Consider the following 20,860-nt stretch of genomic DNA (forward strand, 5'->3'; position numbering starts at 1 on the left):
GCGACATGTAGACTCCTGTGGTTGAGTAACCTTCCTTTAAGGGGAAGTGGTTGTTTGAGGAGGACCTGGACCAATTGTTGAAAATCCTGGAGGATTCCATGGGGATATAGTTTGCCAGAGGACAAGAAAGCTGTCAAGAAGACTTTTCCGCTGTGTGCCCAAATTAGGGACGTGTGGTGTTTTTAGGTCTAGTAAGTTGGCCGCGGGCGTGAGGCAAAAAGCAGTCTTCAGGTCGGCAGCAGTCCTTTCGGGGTTCCCACTGGATTTCCAGGTGTGGTGCCAGTCCGAGGACCGGAAGAAGTTACACTTTGCAATGAAGTCAGGCAGATGATCTCTTTGGTTGAAACAGTAGGATGGAGATTGGCTCATTTCTGTGAGGAGTAGACCAGGATCATGTCAGACCAGTGGGATAGGATGCTTTCTTGGTGTCCCAGTGTGGGTCCCGATCCAAGCAAAGGCGTTGCAGGTCCACATTTCCAGTTGGAAGAGCTGTGGATGCTAATTGTAGCAGTTCGAAAAGGAGATTTTCTAGCAGACCCGGATCTGACGAAAGCCTATCTGCACAGCCCTATTTGGCCAAGATTCTCAGAAGTTATTTTTATGTTTTGCACTTGTTGTGTTATATTAGGGGGCCACTAGGAGAGCGATCCCAACTTGAGGGGATTTCGTGTGCCCTTGGGCCTCGGCACGATCCCAGACAAATCCAAGACAGCACAAGGGTTGGCGAGGCATGTCCCAGCATGGGCGAAGACAAAGTCTAACCCGCTGCCGGACCTGCATGCTTCTGAAAGCCAACAACATTAAGTTGATTAGTGAATAGTCCTCCGACCGTTCCCAGCCCTTTTGTACCTGCCGCTAGGTATCGGCAAGAAGCAGCAAGCCGGACTGAGGATGAGGGCAGACAGAGGTCTTGTGACACAGAAGACTCTAGATGAGACGAGAAGACTCTGGAAGTGGATGTGCACAAGGAACTTGGAAGACTCTAAACGAGACGAGGAACTTGGAAGGTTCAGACATTGGCACTGTCTCTCAGGGCACCCTACACAGCCCACCGACAAGGGCGGACCCAATGGGCTGGTCGCAGACCACCCTGTCCCACTGCATGCCCTACACAACCTGAAGAGGCTGGTCACGGACTATGCGGAGAGCGGAACAAGCACAGGAAGGGAATCCAGCTGAGACGAAACTCCAATGATGAAGCAAGGTGTCATCCGGAGAACCACAGGAGCTGGAGGATCCGGAGGACTCGAAACAGACTAAGGAGGAGCGAAACCTCGGAACATCAGGAAGCCTGGACTAGGAATCTCAGGACACGAAGACATGGAACATCAGGAAACCATGAACACAGGAAGCAGACGAGACATGGAGCTCCAACGAAGACCTGACAGAGCACTGGAAGACTAGACTTCCAGATGCAAGTAACTCCAAAGCAAGGCAAAGCTGAAGTGGAGAAGAAGCTCTTATATAGGCTGAGACATGACACAGTCCTTAGGTGGGGCCCAGGGCATATCCGGCTGTGGGCCCTTTAAATCTGGTAAGAAGGCGTGGCCGCGTGTCTAGAGAGGAAACAGGAAGTTATGCAGGATCATGGTCAGCGGCCCTGCACAGACGTCGTAGACTGAGAAGCAGGGCTGGGCCAAGGAGCAGGCCCCGTCTGAAGTGGCTTCTGCCGCTGCAGGAGGGAACGAAGGCGGCTCCGGCTGCCAGGAAAGCCCGGAGACTGCGGCCTCTGGCCGTGACGATGAAGCAGACGTTGGTGACGGTCCCTACCTCGTAGAGACATGGCGGCAGGCCCGCCATGCTGGGGAGGCACTCCGAAGTCCGCGGCTCCTGCCGCAGCGAAGAGGACAAGCCAACACGGCTCCCACCGCGAAGGATGTCAGCGGTTCCGTGCCACGCCGGAGAAGGCAGCATAGGAGGTGAGAGGCCTGCTCGCGGGGAGTAGCTCCGCGGGCAGGATTCATAACACGTTAACAGTCTGAAGCGTGGGTTGGTGGTCTACATAGCGACGCATGAAGGGGCATGACATTGGATATATAGATGTTGAGTATGGCATGTAAAAAGTAATATCTGAAGAAACATAATAGAGGTTTTACAAAATAGGACAAAGTTTGTGAATGAGAAATTCTGTCAGCAGTGGGTCGATGTGTGAATTCCACAGGAAACAATCTATACAGACAAATTATGGCCTACATGGCTAGAGATAAAACTTACAACCAGTCCCAGCCTGCAGAGCCTGCATCCGCTCCAGACACCCAGCCATCTTTTTTTTTTTTTTTTTAAACAAAGTCATCTGGTAGTCTTCTTGAGGTCCTAAATCTATAAAATGAAAATGCACAAACCTAAATGTAACATTGCTTTACAATTTATGCATCAATACTTTAATATAAATAAAACTATGGCTTTTTGCATAATGTTCACAACTAATACTAATGACCCACCCCATGCTCAACATTCTAACTTCCAAATTCTAGAGATCGTACCCCAGAAATTAAGTACCCAGTCCAAGCCCCCTGACCCAGGCACTACTTACTCCACGTGCGTGAGAAGTTCCTCTATCAAACTCAATCTTGAGTTCCTCCCATGCGATGGCCATTCTTCTCATATTGCACCTCTCACCAGATCACCTATATAAATTAGCTTAATTAGTTACCTCGAGAGATGCCAAAAGGGCAACGTCCCAGGTGGTAAAATTGGGCTGGAGGCATTGTGGTGACATATCCAGTTCCGTCCTCGCAGAAGTTAGTATTAACACGTGCGTGCGCATTTAAGAACTTAAGAACATAAGAAACTGCCATGCTGGGTCAGACCAAGGGTCCATCAAGAGCAGCAACCTGTTTCCAACAGTGGCCAATCCAGGCCATAAGAACCTGGCAATTACCCAAACACTAAGAAGATCCCATGCTACTGATGCAATTAATAGCAGTGGTTATTCCCTAAGTATAATTGATTAATAGCCATTAATGGACTTCTCCTCCAAGAACTTATGCAAACCTTTTTTGAACCCAGCTACACTAACTGCACTAACCACATCCTCTGGCAACAAATTCCAAAGCTTTATTGTGCGTTGAGTGAAAAAGAATTTTCTCCGATTAGTCTTAAATGTGGTACTTGCTAACTTCATGGAATGCCCCCTAGTCCTTCTATTATTCGAAAGTGTAAATAACAGATTCACATCTACTAGTTCAAGACTTCTCATGATTTTAAAGACCTCTATCATATCCCCCCTCAGCCATCTCTTCTCCAAGCTGAACAGCCCTAACCTCTTCAGCCTTTCCTCATAGGGGAGCTGTTCCATCCCCTTTATCATTTTGGTTGCCCTTTTCTGTACCTTCTCCATTGCAACTATATATTTTTTGAGATGCAGCGACCAGAATTGTACACAGTATTCAAGGTGCGGTCTCACCATGGAGTGATACAGAGGCATTATGACATTTTCCGTTTTATTCACCATTCCCTTCCTAATAATTCCCAACATTCTGTTTTCTTTTTTGACTGCTGCAGCACACTGAACCGACGATTTCAATGTGTTATCCACTATGACGCCTAGATCTTTTTCCTGGGTGGTAGCTCCTAATATGGAACCTAACATCGTGTAACTACAGCAAGGGTTATTTTTCCCTATATGCAACACCTTGCACTTGTCCCCATTAAATTTCATCTGCCATTTGGATGCCCAATCTTCCAGTCTTGCACGGTCCTCCTGTAATGTATCACAGTCTGCTTGTGATTTAACTACTCTGAATAATTTTGTATCATCCACAAATTTGATAACCTCACTCGTCGTATTCCTTTCCAGATCATTTATATATATATATTGAAAAGCACCGATCCACGTACAGATCCCTGAGGCACTCCACTGTTTACCCTTTTCCACTGAAAAAATTGACCATTTAATCCTACTCTCTGTTTCCTGTGTTTTAACCAGTTTGTAATCCACGAAAGGACATCGCCTCCTATCCCATGACTTTTTATTTTTCGTAGAAGCCTCTCATGAGGGACTTTGTGAAACGCCTTCTAAAAATCCAAATACACTACATCTACCGGTTCACCTTTATCCACATGTTTATTAATCCCTTCAAAAAAATGAAGATTTGTTAGGCAAGACTTCCCTTGGGTAAATCCATGTTGACTGTGTCCCATTAAATCATGTCTTTCTATATGCTCTACGATTTTGATCTTGAGAATAGTTTCCACTATTTTTTCCGGCACTGAAGTCAGGCTCACTGGTCTATAGTTACCCGGATCGCCCCTGGAGCCTTTTTTAAATATTGGGGTTACATTGGCCACCCTCCAGTCTTCAGGTACAATGGATGATTTTAATGATAGGTTAATGTGGATCTACGTGCATACCAACAGTGCCTAGAAAGGCACTTAGCTAAACAGGAATCTGGCTGCTCGGGCACAGAGATAGGCACTTGGGAGCACAGAAAGGCGCCTAGCTAAGCTGGCCGCTCAAGCACCAAGATAGACACTCAGCTGGGTGCGAATTGGGGTGCTTCGGCTACCAGAAAGGTGCCTAGCTAAGCAGGTTTCTCTTAACCCCTTATCCTCCCCCTCTACTGACCCCCTTCCAAGTGTTACTTTCACCCACCCCTCTCTAACCACCTTTTCCCATCCTCCTTCCCCCTCTCAAAAGTTCATCAACCCCACTACTCTCTCCTCCCCCTTCCCTCCTCTCACAGCATAGGTTTTTTCCTAACACCATATCCTCCCCTCCCCCACTACTAACCTCACTTTCAACTATTAGCTCCATTCACCCCTCTCCCACCACCCTTTTTCTCAGCTTACCTACCCCCTCCAAAAAGTCCACCAAACCCAATATACTCTCTTCCCCCCCTCCCGAAGCAGGGATTTATCCTAACACCTTCCTCTCCCACTCTCGCAGTACCAACCCCTCTATACACTACTACCTCTCCCACCCTGTCTTATTTCCATCCCCCTTTCCCATCATCCCTCCCAAAACTGTGTGGAAATCTCCAGTTCCCAGCACACTAATATTAGAGTACTGGTGTCTATGAACCTAAAGACTATGACCCAAGTGTGAAGGAAAATTAATTGCAACGTGTGTTGCCTGCCCAGTTCTGTAAAGATCCTGGATTCTAGGCTGGCAAACACAAAGACCATTCATACCAACAACAGCATCCAAAGAGACAGAGAACATTTAAAAAAAGTATTTTGTGAAGAAATAAACATTTATTAACAATAGTAACAAGTATGAACAAGGACAAAAAATGGCTGAAGAGGTACCCATTAAGGCACAGTCTTTATTGTCGATCTCCAAAAAAGTCTTGTATGACATGCCTCCTGACCTCATTTCCCCTGGCTATGTTCTCTCTGGGATCTGCCGAGGTCAATCTAGCTCTCCCTCCAGGTCAGGATTAATGTCCTGTGGAAGACCATGCTGCAGAGTGAAGTTGTGAAGCTTGCAGCAGGCCACTACAATGTCCGCTACTTTCTCAGGAGAGTATTATAGTGCCCCTCCTGAGTGATCCAGGCATCGAAAACAACTCTTGAGGAGACCAAATATTCTCTCTATGATGCTCCGCGTCCTTACATGTGCCTCTTGGTACCTCAATTCAGAAGTCGGCCTAGGAACCGCAAGTGGTGTTAGCAGCTATGATTTGCATGCATAGCCAGCATCACCTGTAGAAAAAAAATTATTTTGTTTTAAATTAACTAGATTCCTTTAAGCTGACATCTGTAACATTTTTAAATTACAAATGAGACTCCTATGTACAATTTAAAAAAATTACTATTTTGCCTTTGGCTCATTCTTTACTGTTTGTTCTCTAACTCAGGAACCTCCATATCCTTTAAAGGCCAAACTAACAAAACAAAAAAAAAAAACAGTTATATGAAATAATAGATGAATTTCCTGGCTGCCTATTTTATCTACCCTCAAAAACATGGTGGTATCAATGACAGCAACCTCTTCAAATCCAATTTAAAAAAAAAGGTACAAAACTATTAGCCCTCCTCCTCCACTAACCTGGTCTACATAGAATAACTGAGAACTGCTGAGTAATCCCCCACTTTCCAAAACAAAGCTAACGAAAAACGTTGAACATTATATACCCCTTTTTATACCAAACCACAATTTTTTAAAGTACTTACAGATAAGTGAGCACCTTGCTACCAATGTACAATTAAGCACTTACTACTATGCCTTGATTAATACCCCATCACACTTTTTAAATTGTGCACATGTACCCCATAGAGCTGATTGAAATGTAATCTAAGTACTTGTACCAGCTTTTTTTTTCACACATATCCAGCAACCAGCCTTCATATTTTCCTTCAGTGAATTGCTGTGCTAGTGCTGACTGCGGCAGGATGAAAGAATCATGGCTGCTTTCAGGGAATTTTGCCACCTCACTGAGAAACTTCTGGTCATCCTTACACACGACTTGCACGTTGAGGAAGTGGTAATGCTTTCTATTTCGGTATGCCATCTCTCTTCCACGAGGAGTGGTGAAAGCCACATGGGTAAGGTCGATAGCTCCCATCACATCGAAAAATACTCTCTTCATTTGTTGCCTCTCCCAAAGCTGCTGTGGGTATTTCATGTACTGCTTGACCCTCTTCAGCATGGTCCTCAATACCTGGGTGAAGTGACAGGAGAATGTGGCTTGCTACCATATTCTGGCCAGAAAACGAAGGGCTCTGAGCAGCTTCACCAGGCCTGGGATGACATGTCCATGCTCTGTGAGAGGATCAATGTCCTCTCTGAGCTCTTCATACATAACAAAGTAACATAGTAATGATGGCAGAAAAAGACCAAAATGGCCCATCTAGTCTGTCCAGCAAGCTTCCCAAGGTAGTCACAGGCCCATGATAGCCCTAGAGCTCAGTCTGTAAGTCCTCATGACATCCGACTCTGGCATCTACATCAGCGTGGTCCTGTGGTGAAATATCCACTCCCTTTCCAGCTGGAACAGCCTGCTCCTCACGATCCCTTCTCCACCTGTTTCCTCCGGATCCTCTCTCTCCTGCCATGTCCTCTATCACCTGCCAAACCTTCTGCTGCTGTCATTCTTTGGTGAACCCGCAGGATATACCACAGCATCAGGAACAGTTGGACACAATCAGAAATCTCCATCATCTAAATCACACCAGAGCTGCACGGACACACAACCATACCACATCAAAGCAAGCAATGGAATAAAATGACCCCCCCGAGTCGGCGCTGTCATTTAACTTATGCTCTGACTGTGGTGGTAAAAAACCCACACTAGCATTAATGCGGCTCCCTGCATTGCCCATGATTAGGTAATTGCCTCCTTTGCATGCCATTAGCATGTACTCGTGCAGAAAAGCTACGGGGCAGTAAGCACATTCATACGTATTTTTTTCCTGCACACAAAACCTTTATTACATCCCCGTATTGAGCTTTGCATGGGAAAACACGAGTACATGCGTGCACAAACCCACGGCAGTTTCAGCGCACCTTATTACATCGGCCCACTGTGCGTTAATAGGAGCTGCAGACAGATGTTCCATGGTACCCCATTAAACTATGGGTAATCTTGTGGGACTTTGAACTGCAGCCTGACACCAGGACAGGAGAGAAGGAAGAGAGATGCATCTGCTTGCATGTAATACTAATCTCTTCTGCCAGAGCTGGAAGGGAAGGGATAACAAAGAGCTGCATATAGGTCAGGAGCCCCTGGTATAATCTTGGACATGGCCAATCAGGACCTATGTATAGGAAACCATCATATCTCTCTTTAAAAAAACAGACTCATATCTCCCAGAAACAAGAATGATAGTAGGAGGACAGAGACAAACCCTTTGTCTGTTATTCTTATTTGTTTTGCTATTATCTATTATCTTACTGACATAGGGTTTCATCCCTTGGTATAAAGATTCTAAAAAGGAAATCTGGTAACAGAGGTAGTGAATTCAGTTTACACAGTGAAAGGTGAAATTATTACTTACCTGATAATTTCCTTTCCTCAGTCAGTCCACACAAGTAGGTTATGCATGCCAACCAGCAGATGGAGATTAACTGACTCACTGATGTCACACAGACATAGCACAGCTAAGACATCAGCCTGCCCGTATTCCTGGAAAAAAACTGAGGACAACTGAATACCACGAACTTCAACGCTATACATTTCCTCATCCAACCACTCACCTTTTTTTTCTTCCAGTGAGGAAAAGCACTGGACTCGGAAGAGAAGTAAATAAAATAATTGTAACAGGTAAAGCAGGCACACACTTACCAAGTCTCTCAGTGACCCGGACATCCTCATCGGCCTTCAAGTTCTGTCTCTGAGAATGTCCTTGAGGAGGATAAAGAAAATACCGTACAGGCAATCCAGGGTGGGAATATGGATTGGCCTACCTGTCCTAGAGGAAAGGAAAATATCAAGCAAGTAGAAATTTCACCTTCCACTGCATTCAGGCAGGCCAGTTCATACAAGTAGAATGTACTAAATGTACTTATCAGGCAGGAGGCTGCCTGCGCTCCCTGCAACACTGTACTGGCAAAAGACGTGTCTTCCCAAACCCTAATATCCAAACGATAATGTTTGGAGAAGGTATGCAATGAAGACCACTTCACCAAGCTATAGCTCACCAACTGAGATAACTAACTCCACCCAAGACACAGCCTGTGCAGACAAAAAAAAACAAACCCTTTCTCCTGCTCTGTGTTAATCAGTAGGGATGTGAATCGTTTTAGGACGATTAAAATTATCGTCCGATAATTTTAATATCGTCTTAAACCGTTATGGAACACAATACAATACAGATTCTAACGATTTATCGTTATAAATCGTTAGAATCGTGAGCCGGCACACTAAAACCCCCTAAAACCCACCCCCGACCCTTTAAATTAAATCCCCCACCCTCCCGAACCCCCCCCCAAATAACTTAAATAACCTGCGGGTCCAGCGGCGGTCCGGAACGGCAGCGGTCCGGAACGGGCTCCTGCTCCTGAATCTTGTCGTCTTCAGCCGGCGCCATTTTCCAAAATGGCGCCGAAAAATGGCGGCGGCCATAGACGAAAAAGATTGGACGGCAGGAGGTCCTTCCGGACCCCCGCTGGACTTTTGGCAAGTCTCGTGGGGGTCAGGAGGCCCCCCACAAGCTGGCCAAAAGTTCCTGGAGGTCCAGCGGGGGTCAGGGAGCGATTTCCCGCCGCGAATCGTTTTCGTACGGAAAATGGCGCCGGCAGGAGATCGACTGCAGGAGGTCGTTCAGCGAGGGTTCCGGCGCCTCGCTGAACGACCTCCTGCAGTCGATCTCCTGCCGGCGCCATTTTCCGTACGAAAACGATTCGCGGCGGGAAATCGCTCCCTGACCCCCGCTGGACCTCCAGGAACTTTTGGCCAGCTTGTGGGGGGCCTCCTGACCCCCACGAGACTTGCCAAAAGTCCAGCGGGGGTCCGGAAGGACCTCCTGCCGTCCAATCTTTTTCGTCTATGGCCGCCGCCATTTTTCGGCGCCATTTTGGAAAATGGCGCTGGCTGAAGACGACAAGATTGAGGAGCAGGAGCCCGTTCCGGACCGCCGCTGGACCCGCAGGTTATTTAAGTTATTTGGGGGGGGTTCGGGAGGGTGGGGGATTTAATTTAAAGGGTCGGGGGTGGGTTTTAGGGGGTTTTAGTGTGCCGGTTTTTCGATTTTTCGATTTTAACGATTGTTCCGGCGAGGGATGGGGTTCGGGAGGGTGGGGGATTTAATTTAAAGGGTCGGGGGTGGGTTTTAGGGGGTTTTAATGTGCCGGTTTTTCGATTTTTCGATTTTTAACGATTTTTCACGATATTTTACCCCCCCAAACGGCAACAATACGATTCCCTCCCCCTCCCAGCCGAAATCGATCGTTAAGACGATCGAGGACACGATTCACATCCCTATTAATCAGAGCAATTCAATTTGGAAAACTTTCACTTCAGGAGTCACCCCTTAACCGATTGAGCCTATCTAGGCCTCAGTCCATAGCATGAAATGCTATGCTGAAGGCGGAGAATATTGGCAAGCTTAGGTCTGCTATATGAGTGTGACATCAGTGAGTCAGTTTATCTCTGTCTCCATCTGCTGGTTGATATGTATAACCCACTTGTGTGGACTGACCTTCATGAGTGCAGAGGAAAGGACAGTTACACAAAAGCCACAATAAAACAAGTGGAGACTGCCTTACAAAAATATATAAACAGAGAATATGATAGTAAATAAAGACCACCAGGCCTATCTAATCTGCCCATTATCTTTTCCTGGTTTCATTTTCATTTCTTCATTCATTGCATGAGGACTGCTATAGTGCAGGAAAGCCAGCAGATATTGTGCTGCTCATCACAAAGTTACACTGTTGCTGCCTCATGTTGTAAATGGTACCATCAGCAACTTTTGCTACTAAAGAAAGGAAGAGAATTTCACACATTTGTCAAACAAACTCGCCAGTTAAACCTTCACCTGAGATTAACTGGGCAGCCTTCCTAGTTCTACAAAGGCTCTTAACTGCCGTGGACTGAAGGAGGACCAAGCAGGGCAGTCTCTCCTTTACTGCCGCTGCATCATATCCACACTGCTTACTGGTCCCAGTTTTTACCTGACCTCTGTACCTGTGTTTTAGGAAACTCAGAAAGAATGAGTGGTAAAGAAACTTAAAGTAGAACTAGTGTGCAAGTATCGGAAAGCTTCCAAAAAAAGCCTGCGCAGACATGTCTCTTCACTGCAGAGAATAAGTGAAAGATGCAGGTCACATTTTACCTGTGCAGAACTCACAAGTTGATTTTTACCTTGTAGACTGAGGCAGTGCACCCTGTGGTTCAGGCAGACGGAGAATAAAGCAGAACTAAAACATATTTCAGCTACGTAATTAGTTTTATGTTGTGCTCCTGTCTTCAACAAGGGGATGTGCTAAAGCAGTGCAGATGTAATGAGGAAGGAAGAGAGAGCTTTTTTTGTATTCTTAGCTGTGCCTATCTTATCACCGATGACAAACATATGAAGTGAAATCCACATTTCAGTTCCAAATGGTCTTGAACTGTGTTTTTCCTGTTTTCATCCATGAAATGTATATTTTCCTAATGAATAATACTAGAATAGAAATGCACCAATTTAGTTGGCGCTTCATACAATTCCCTGATGGCCAACTGGTCTTCATCAAGGGATATTTGTTTTCCAGTGCAATTACCTATTCATAGAGGATGAAAAGGGTGCAGCTCTCCTCAGTGCCTATTGGTATGCTTCTGAATGTTGGAATGACAATTAGATGGCTCAGTTTGTATATTAGTTCTTTTGGAGCAATAAAAACAATGTGATGTTACAGTATAAGCCACAGAATGAATCCCTGTACACAATCCACCTGCACTTTTAATGCATGCTATATACACAATGCCTAGAATGCTTGTGATTTCAGAGCAATTTTATTAAGGATTTCCTCTAGCACATTCAGGTATAGGAAACAGCATTGGTGCTTTTTCTAATAACATGGCAGCTTGAGATGTCCTTACTTACTTGAGTTTTATTTCCAGTACACTGAGATGCTGCGTGTCTACATATCTGGAGAAGAGAGATAAGAGGCTGAAGGGGACAGAGACTGGCTTAGCAAGAGATGCTGAGGGAATTCTGAGAAGTTCTCGAGTTACTCTAAAAACCAATTCTGACCTGTAAAATGAAATGCAGAAATTTATATACAGCAAAGAAAAACAAGGCAAATAGAAGATAGTCATATAGTGAGAGCCCAGCCTGAGTAAAAAAAAACCTGAGCTAGCATCGCCATCTGCAGCCCTTTTATGGATTCTCCCTCTGCTGCTCCCTGCCTCGGCAACAGGTTCCCTGAGCACTAGTGTGTCTCGGTGGTGGTTTCCTTGTGTTCCTCTGTTGTCCTGCCATGCTTCCTCACCCTTCCTTCCAGTCCTTGCTGCCTCCCTTGTGCTTCCTGTGCTCCCCTAGCCTTGTCTGTCTACCGTCCGTTGGTTCTCTGTTCTCTCCTGGTCTGATCTTCTGATACCTGACCTCTGCTGCTTGACCACCACTGTTGTTTGCTTCGTCCACTCGCCTGCTTACTGGTTTCTGCTGCCTGCCTCTACCTCTTGCCTGCTTACTGGTGCCTGCTGCTGCCTGCCCTGATCCGACCCTTGCTTGGACTGGGTCTTTCACTTTCTTGATTTCTCCAGGGACCCTCACGTCCTGCTGGACATCAGAACCCAAGGATTCAATCTGCGAGGAACATGGTTGCTAAATGCGAAGCTCCTGATAGTTCCACTTTGAGGGTTGACCACCTGCATTAGTGGGCCTCACTACCGCCCAAAAGTTTACATTCCCTAACAAAAACTCTTTCACACTGATTTTCTCCTATTTTTATTCACTTTAATAAACACTGAGAAATTCCCAGGAAAAATAATAGAAAAAAACAGAAAACACTTGATCCTACCCGTGAGTACTTCTACAGCAGCAGAAAACATACCAGAACGAGAACACACTATCCTATGAGGGAAGAACTTTGGCGCCAATGTAATAAAACCCATGGGAAAATCAAAACTTAAATTCTCATTAAATTCTGATTTTAGCACAGGTTTTATTACATTGGCTCCAAAGTTCTGATTTTTGTGAAATACTCACAGATTTTTATTTTGCATGCAGCGTGGAAACCAGTGGCCTCGTGAGATGCAGTAAGTTAATGGAATGAAATATCTCATGAGTAAAAAAAAAAAAGGCATACTAAATATAAAAAACACTTTTTTTTTTGTCAGGGACCATTTGCATGCCCATAAAATTGCAAATCCGCACTACAAAAAAAAAAAAATGAAGAGACCAATCTATTACACTTAATGAAAAAAAAAAATAAAAGTAATGAACTCTGACACAAATTATGAAACCTCAACTCATCAAAGTTAAACTTTGGGCCACAGAGAGAGCTGAGTTGCAAACCCCCCCTACCCAATTGTAACCAATCAACTCTACTATATCCCCAGAATGAGCAGAGGCCAAGAAAAATTTGAAATTAAAACTAACAGGTAAGAATCAATTTTCCTTTCCCTGTATGTACCCAGATCAGTCCAGACTCCAGGGATGTACCTAAGCTTCCCTAAATGGGGTGGGACTGTGAGTTCCACTCACAGGACACTTCTACCAAAGTTGCCAATGTCTGGAGTGTGGACGTCCAATCGGTAGTGCCTTGCAAAGGTATGCAAACACTTCCAAGTAGCCACCCTGTAAATCTCTCGCAGCAACACCAGCTGGCATTCAGTCCAGGATGCCGCCTGCGAACGCATAGAATACACCCTTAAACCCTCCGGGACCGAGCGACCTCAACAGATATATGCGGAACCAACGGCCTCTTTCAACCAACGTGCTATTGTGGCCTTTGATGCTTTTTGACCCTTTTTTTGCACCACACTATTGTTCAAAAAGGTGGTCCGTCACCCTGAAACTATTGGTTACCTCAAGATACCACAACAAAGCTCTTCTGACATCTAGACGCCTCAATTCCTTCTCATGAGGCACATCAAACTCTAGGTGGGTAAAGGCCGGGAATCCCACTGACTGACTTAAGTGGAACGCTGAAATTACATTTGGTAGAAAAAATGGAACCATCCTCAGAAAGATCCCAAAATCCTAAATCCTCAAAAAGGGTTCCCTGCATGACAGCACTTGAAGTTCAGACACTCTTCTGGTTGAACAAATCGCAACCAGAAAAACCACCTTCAAAGTCAAATCTTTTATGGTGGTCCTCTTAAGAAGCTCAAATGGTGCTTCACACATGCCTTTGAGGACAAAATTAAGACTCCAGGAAGGACACACCTGATGAAATAGGGGGGCCCAAGTGCTTTACTCTTCGGAGGAAATGCACCACATCCGGATGTGCTGCCAGAGATGAACCATTAGTCTTGCCCCGAAAGCAGCCCAAGGCCGGCACCTGCACCCTTAGTGAACTAAAGGACAAACCTTTAGCCAGACCTCTCTGTTAAAAAGTCAAAATCTCTACAACGGATGATCGGCGAGGATCAAGCCCCTGTTCCATACACCAAGATTCAAAAACTCTCCAGACCCGGACATATGACAGGGAAGTAGAGGTTTTATGAGCCCTCAACAGAGTAAAAATAACCTCCTCTAGATAGCCTTTCTACCTCAATCGCCTCCTTTGAAAAGCCAAGGTGCTAGACAAAAGCGATTTGCTTGATCGAAAAATATAGAGCCCTGTCGAAGATTTGGCAGATGACAATCTCAGGGGCTTGTCCACCGCTAGATGGATCAGATCCACAAACCAAGGTCTCCATGGCCACTCCGGCGCCACTAGGATTACCTTTCCTGGGTGGTCCCCTATCCTCCTGAGAATCTTGCCCACCAGATGCCATGGAGGAAACACAGAGCAGAACGTTGTGATGCCAAGGAAGCACCAGGGCATCTACTCCTTCCATTCTGTGCTCTCTTTTGCAACTGAAGAAACATAGAGCCATGGCATTCCTCTGCGTTGCCATCAGATCCATATGAGGCATGCCCCATCTGTGAGAGATGAAGCCCATAGCATTATCCGGTAGCTCCACTCCCCGGGATCCAATTGCCGTCAACTGAGAAAATCCACTTGCACATTGTCAGACCCCATAATGTGAGATACTGCTATCAGTGCCAAATGCTGCTCCGCCCTTCCCGTCCTTCATTCATCAGCATCTCTGCTTCCAGAGCTACCGGCTGACTCTTGGTTCCTCCCTGACGGTCGATAGAGGCCACAGTCGTCGCATTGTCTGATAGAACTCTGACTTCCCAGTTGCGTAAAAGAGGAAGAAATCTCACCAAAGCCAACCGCACTACCCTGGTCTCTAGGCGATTGAACGACCAAAACATTTTTTCTGCTGACCATTATTCCTGTACCGACTGGGCCTGACACACCCCCCGCCCCCCCCCCCCCCCAACTGAAGCCACCTCGAGGTCCACCCCCACGCTCCAAATGGTGTCAGCCAAGCCACCAAAGACTGGACCTGGCGACATCTGTAAGCAGCAGAGGAAGATGAAACTGCTCTGATAGCGGATTCCAGTGGGATAGCAACATTTTCTGTAGAGGTCTCATATGCGCAAATGCCCAAGGGACCAGTTCTAGGGTCGAGGCCATGGAACCAAGGACCTGCAAGTAATCCCAGACCCTGGGTACCCTGGTGTCCAACAGGTTCCGAACTTGCATTTGCAGCTTGGTCACCCACTCCTTTGTTGGACATATCTTGCCCACATGGGTATCAAAGCACGAACCTAGGAACCCCAGAACCTGTGAAGGGGAAAGATGGTTCTTGGACAGGTTCACCACCCAGCCTAGGGATCTCAAGCGGCAGAGAACAATCTCCACCACCTGCTTGCAAAGGATCTCGGACTTCACCTAGATGAGCCAGTTGTCTAGATATGGGTGCACTAGGACACCCTCATTTCTAAGGGCCACTGCTACCACTATTACCTTCGGTGAAGGTCCTCAGCGCTGTAAGCTAGACCGAATGGAAGAGCACAAAACTGAAAATGCTTCCCAAGGATCATGAATCTGAGGTACCTCTGATGATCTCAGTGGATCCCAATGTGTAGATATGCTTCCATTAGGTCCAGAGAAGCCAAGAATTCCACGCTCTGCATCGCAGCTATGACAGATTGGAGAGTCTCCATCAGAAATGGAGGACTTTGAGAGCCATGTTGACCTTCTTTAAATCCAGAACTGGACAAAAGGTTCCTTCCTTCTTCGGAACCACGAATAAATGAAATACCTTCCCATCCCTCATTCCTCTTGGGAAGCGAGAGCGATGGCCCCCAACATTCTCAGTCTCTGGATGATCTGCTGAACGATGACCTTCTTTGCTGGCGAAGCACACAGGGATACCATAAATAGGTCTCTTAGCGGCCAAGCAAATTCTAATGCTTAGCCTCATTCTATCATGCTTAGAGCTCACCAGTCCGACATAATTTTGACCAACTCCTTGGGGAAAAAAAAAAAGTCAACTGACCCCAGATACTGGGACTGAGGAGTGAGCTGGCCTTACCTCATTGCAGGTATTTGGCACCACTAGGCCCCTTGGCCTGTGCCGTCCCGGTTTGCTCTGCGGCCACAAAAGGACTAAGGCCAAAACTGCGAGCTCCCCAAGTCTGTCTGTCTCAGTCCTTCACCCAAAGCTCTGTTCTGATGGAAATGCCGTTGGCCTAGAAAATGAGATCGAACCAGTAAATATCCTTTGGACCCTTTAGGCTTGTCCTCTGGGAGCCTGTGCACTTTATTATCTCCCAGCTGTTTTATCAGCTGTTCCAAGTCTTCCCCAAAAAGGAGCTTGCCCTTGAAGGGGAGTGCACCAAGCTGAGCCTTCGACGAAACATCCACTGACCAGTTGTGCAGCCACAGGAGCTTCCTGGCTCAGACCGCAGACACTATTGTTCTAAATCATATAAAGTGTCTGCTCCATAAGCCACCACTCCTTCTAAGCGCTCCGCTCGCTCAGATTCCTGGGATGAAAGATCTCTGGAACTGCTGCACCCAATGCAAGCTCGCAAGAAGCATAAAACTGCTACACACAGCGGCCTGATCCCCAGAACCGAAACCTCAAAAATCTTCTTGAGGTGCACTTCAAGCTTCCTATCCTGGAAATCCTTCAGAGCCACCGCACCAGCTACCGGAATAGTGGTCCTCTTCGTGACCACTGACACAGAAACATCCACCTTCGGTACCCACAAGAGCTCCAAAGTTTCTTCAGGCAAGGGATAAAACTTGTCCATATCCCTACTATAAGACCTGTCCTCTGGAGTCGATCAGGTGTTTAACCATTCTATGGAAAAGAAAAGTTCTGGCCAGACCCTGTAAACTCCCCATAAGAACATAAGAAATTGCCATGCTGGGTAAGACCAAGGGTCCATCAAGCCCAGTATCCTGTTTCCAACAGAGGCCAAACCAGGCAACAAGAACCTGGCAATTATTCAAACACTAAGAAGATCCCATGCTACTGATGCAATTAATAGCAGTGGCTATTCCCTAAGTCAACTTGATTAATAGCCGTTAATGGACTTCTCCTCCAAACCTTTTTTGAACCCAGCTACACTAACTGCACTAACCACATCGTCTGGCAACAAATTCCAGAGCTTTATTGTGCATAGAGTGAAAAAGAATTTTCTCCGATTAGTCTAAAATGTGCTACTTGCTAACTTCATGGAATGCCCCCTAGTTCTTCTATTATTTGAAAGTGTAAATAACAGAGTCACATCTACTCGTTCAAGACCATGACCGGGTCAACTGAGTCCTGATCTGGTTCCTTCTGTGGGGCAGCTATTCCCAACTCCTCCAACACATGCGGAATCATACGGCCCAGCTCTTCTTTGAGAAACAGGCAAACAACTTTAGGATCATCCTCTTCCAATGAAGGGATCTCCTCAGCGTCCTCCTCTGGATCCTGAGCAGTGCTAGGACAAGAGAACCCAGGAAGACCCTCTCCTGAGGGTGCTCCCTGGTCGGACTCATCTGAAGTAAAAACCTCTGTGGTCCCCTGAACCACTGGACCTCTGTCCTTTCGGACCCTTGTGGCCACCGGCGTCTCAGAGTGCCTAGGTACCTTCTTGGGCGGCTCCTCCAAAGATCTGCAACCGGGAGAGCAGTTCCTTTTACTTTTGCTATTCAGAAAAGCCTTATGCAACAAAAGAACAAATTCTGGAGGAAAATAACGGAAGCCCCTAAATCCCCCTCAATGGGACTAGGGATCCTCATCAAACTGCCCCTCTAGGTCCTCCAGGGCCTCATCTGAGCTCAAATCGGCCAGCGACAGCCCCTATCGCTCTCTCCTCAGCCGCACAAAAGGATTTTAAAATGGCCGCCATTCCTGCACTCAGCGGGAACGGGTTGGCCTCATTTCCCGGAGCAGTCAGCAGCCTGTCAGGACCGCACTGCTTCAGAAATGCTGGCGCAGCTGCCTGCAATGAGCCCTCCCCTCCAGGGAACATTGGCTGGCCTTGGGGAGCCGTGCAGAGCGCTCCTCACATGAATCACCCTCACGGCATGGCTCGGCACGAAAAAGGACTGTGCGACAGCGCCTGAATAAACAAAATCTCCACAGGATTGGAAGCCAAGCAACGGACTCAAGTGACTTACCTGTAGCTGCTGCCAGAGACTGGAAAGGTAACCGTGAGCACCAGCACAGATGCAAAACACATACCCCTTCTGTTCTCTTCTTCTTTTTTTTTTTTTTTTAATAGTCTAAACTTTATGGACAAGAAAACAAATAGATACTTCCCTGCAGAAGGGTGGCCAAGGCTTCTCCAGATCCTCACTGAGGGGGAGGGAGCCGGATCACCAGCTGTCACCTCCGGTGCTTCCACTTGAGCAATTTGGGGTCCCCAACCCCTGCTCGTTTGACTCCTACTACCAGGGGGAATGGTCCCACCAGGACCTGCCAATCCCTGGCAGGGAAGATGTCAAACAAACTCTCTAACTTTTTTTTTTTAAACTACCCTACTCTATACCCAGGTACAGAACGCAGGTTTTACACCACCTGTATCTGCTGGAGAAAGAGAAATACTGAAGCGATGCAGGTGGCACACCGGGTTAAGAAGTGGTGCTTTCAAATTTTTCTCTGTCTTCATCTGCTGGAAGGGAGGCAAAACCCAAGAGTATGGACTGATCTGGGTACGTACAGGGAATGGGTTTATGCCAGTGCTGAAAAACTCGCACTAAAATATAAGTAAAAAGCTATGCTAGGGTCAATATGGCTCATTACATTGGCCCCTTTTAGAGGAAGAGAAAGATGACAAAGAGCATCAGTTTAAGAATAAGTGACCATGAGAGACAGAAAGAGAGAGCAAACACAGCAATCTAGGAATGAGGAACCACAAGAGATGAAAGTGCACAAACTCAGGAGTCAGTAATACAGATCCAGCAGAAGAAAAGCCCTGGGTGGGAGAAAGCAAAGAATCAAGAGGGTACAAAAAAGGCAATCTAAGACTGAGATACAAAGATGACAAAAAGGTGCCAAAACCTAAGAGAACAGATAGGGTGAGCAAGAGAGAGAATATCCCAAACATGTAACCCAGGAGACAGAGAAATGAATCACGCAGCATGGTGAAATGATCAAAGAAAGACAGAAAAAGAAATGAAAATGTAAGTAAGCAAGCTGCAAGTTACCATTGATTGTCCTGCAATAAGTCTGTTGAAGCTGCAGAATTCAGAATGTGTTCACCTCGAGCCAGTATCTGGTATAGAAGTGTTAATCCAAACTGTAACGACAGACAGAGGAGGTTTAACCTATTGGCAAACAGACTATTACAAGCATGTAAAGATGGCAGCACAGCAAGCTTTTCAGTGAGACAATGGGAAGGGAATCAGACCTTTGTAAAGCTAAAATAGATGGAAACCAAGGTGCCTGCTGCATCAGTAAAGCAGAAGCAGATGCCTTGGTTTTCACAGCTGATATTTTAGCTTTAAGGATACTGTAGTGCTCAGAGCAGAGATGGAGAAAAAGGAAGCTTACCAACAGGGGCTTGGTAACTAGAGAAGGTCCTTAGATATTGGTAAAAAAAAAAAAAAACCAAACTTTTTTTGTAAAATGATCAGTTGAGTTATTCACAGTGGTGAAAAATATTGCAGAACATATTAAAAAGTTAACTTCTTTCCCCTAGCTGTGAAGCCTTGTTTTATTCATTTTAAAATCTGTATATTCTGATTAGATCTAATGTTAAGAAACTGTGCAATCAAGGGCAGCTCAAGACAATCTGCTGCCAGTGAAACAGAAATGCATTTCCTCCTGCACTGTGCAAATATAAAGAGAGATAACATTCCTAAAGCTGACATTTCCCAATCACTAATTTGAAAATAGAATGTTTTCCCCCCTCTATTGTCTGAGCATTTGATTTTTCTAACTGTGTAGGTCCCAGTCTCTGTTCCACTTTCTTCTTGTCATTCTTCTAACTCTTTTTCCAGGGTCTCTTTTTTTTTGTAGTCTCCATCCTCAGTGCCTTTTAAACATGTAAAAAGAGTGTTAACCTCCCTAAATCAGTCATATCTGGCTAAATAGATTTTTACCCACCAGAAAGCATGCATATAAGTTTGGCTGGAAAGAAAAGAAGTGCTCCAGGGGACATTTTTTTAGGTTTGGTTGAAAATTGTGTACACACATTTCAATTTCAAAAATGTACACCTGATGTGGCATGCTGCTACTACTACTGCATAATGCCATTGTAAACATACTGTATCTTTCAGAGGACCAAGAAAGAGATACTGTAGTATATGAGCTTTCAAAAGGATACAGATTCCTTCATCACATGTCATTTCCTAGCATTCTCAACCCTTCTTCCTCTCATCCATCCCCCTCATTCTTTCTTTGGCTTATGCCTTCTCTCCCTCTGTGCCTCAGCCTCCTTCCTTCCCACCCAGTTTCACTTTATCCCTCCCCGCCCATCCTGTGGTTTGCATATTGTGCTGTAATATCTACCATGGGACTCATCATGCCTATCACTTCTTTTTTTTAGGTATTAGGGGTCTGACTTTGGCTCATTCATGGAACTGGAGTTTCCAGGCTCTCAGGCCAGGAAGTGAGAGCTTTCTAACTATTGGAACAGAGCACTTTTACTTTTTAACTTTGAAAATTTCTATGACTTGTCTCATTGCCAGTGTATTTTTTGAGCCAGGTACCAAGCGTCCTTTAGCTTAACTAGCTCTAGGAATACGGTCAGAGGATTAGGGCAAACCATGCTTTTGAGTAAGTTCCTCATGAGAGGCTTCTAGGAAAAGTAAAAAGTCATGGGATAGGTGGCGATGTCCTTTCGTGGATTGCAAACTGGCTAAAAGACAGGAAACAGAGAGTAGGATTAAATGGGCAATTTTCTCAGTGGAAGGGAGTGGACAGTGGAGTGCCTCAGGGATCTGTATTGGGACCCTTACTGTTCAATATATTTATAAATGATC

At 45.8% G+C, this 20,860-nt stretch overlaps 1 protein-coding gene across 7 annotated transcripts in view; it reads right to left on the reverse strand.

Annotated features, from left to right (window-relative positions):
* The window catches only part of PATL1 (PAT1 homolog 1, processing body mRNA decay factor), a 166,867-nt gene that overhangs the window by 8,976 nt on the left and 137,031 nt on the right, over positions 1-20,860 (reverse strand). For 3 of the 7 annotated variants that reach the window (XM_029575735.1, XM_029575738.1, XM_029575733.1), the window contains 3 exons: positions 19,082-19,173; positions 11,470-11,619; positions 8,229-8,355 (listed from right to left, as the gene is read on the reverse strand). In XM_029575735.1, coding sequence (XP_029431595.1) covers positions 8,265-8,355; positions 11,470-11,619; positions 19,082-19,173 — 333 coding nt within the window. In that variant the 3' untranslated portion in view covers positions 8,229-8,264. Of the gene's footprint in view, positions 1-5,159; positions 5,647-8,228; positions 8,356-11,469; positions 11,620-19,081; positions 19,174-20,860 lie in introns of those variants that run through there. The other 4 variants (XR_003852479.1, XM_029575736.1, XM_029575734.1 and 1 more) reach the window with 3 other exon arrangements.

Source organism: Rhinatrema bivittatum, chromosome 13 (genome assembly GCF_901001135.1).
Source record: "Rhinatrema bivittatum chromosome 13, aRhiBiv1.1, whole genome shotgun sequence".
NCBI lineage: Eukaryota > Metazoa > Chordata > Amphibia > Gymnophiona > Rhinatrematidae > Rhinatrema > Rhinatrema bivittatum.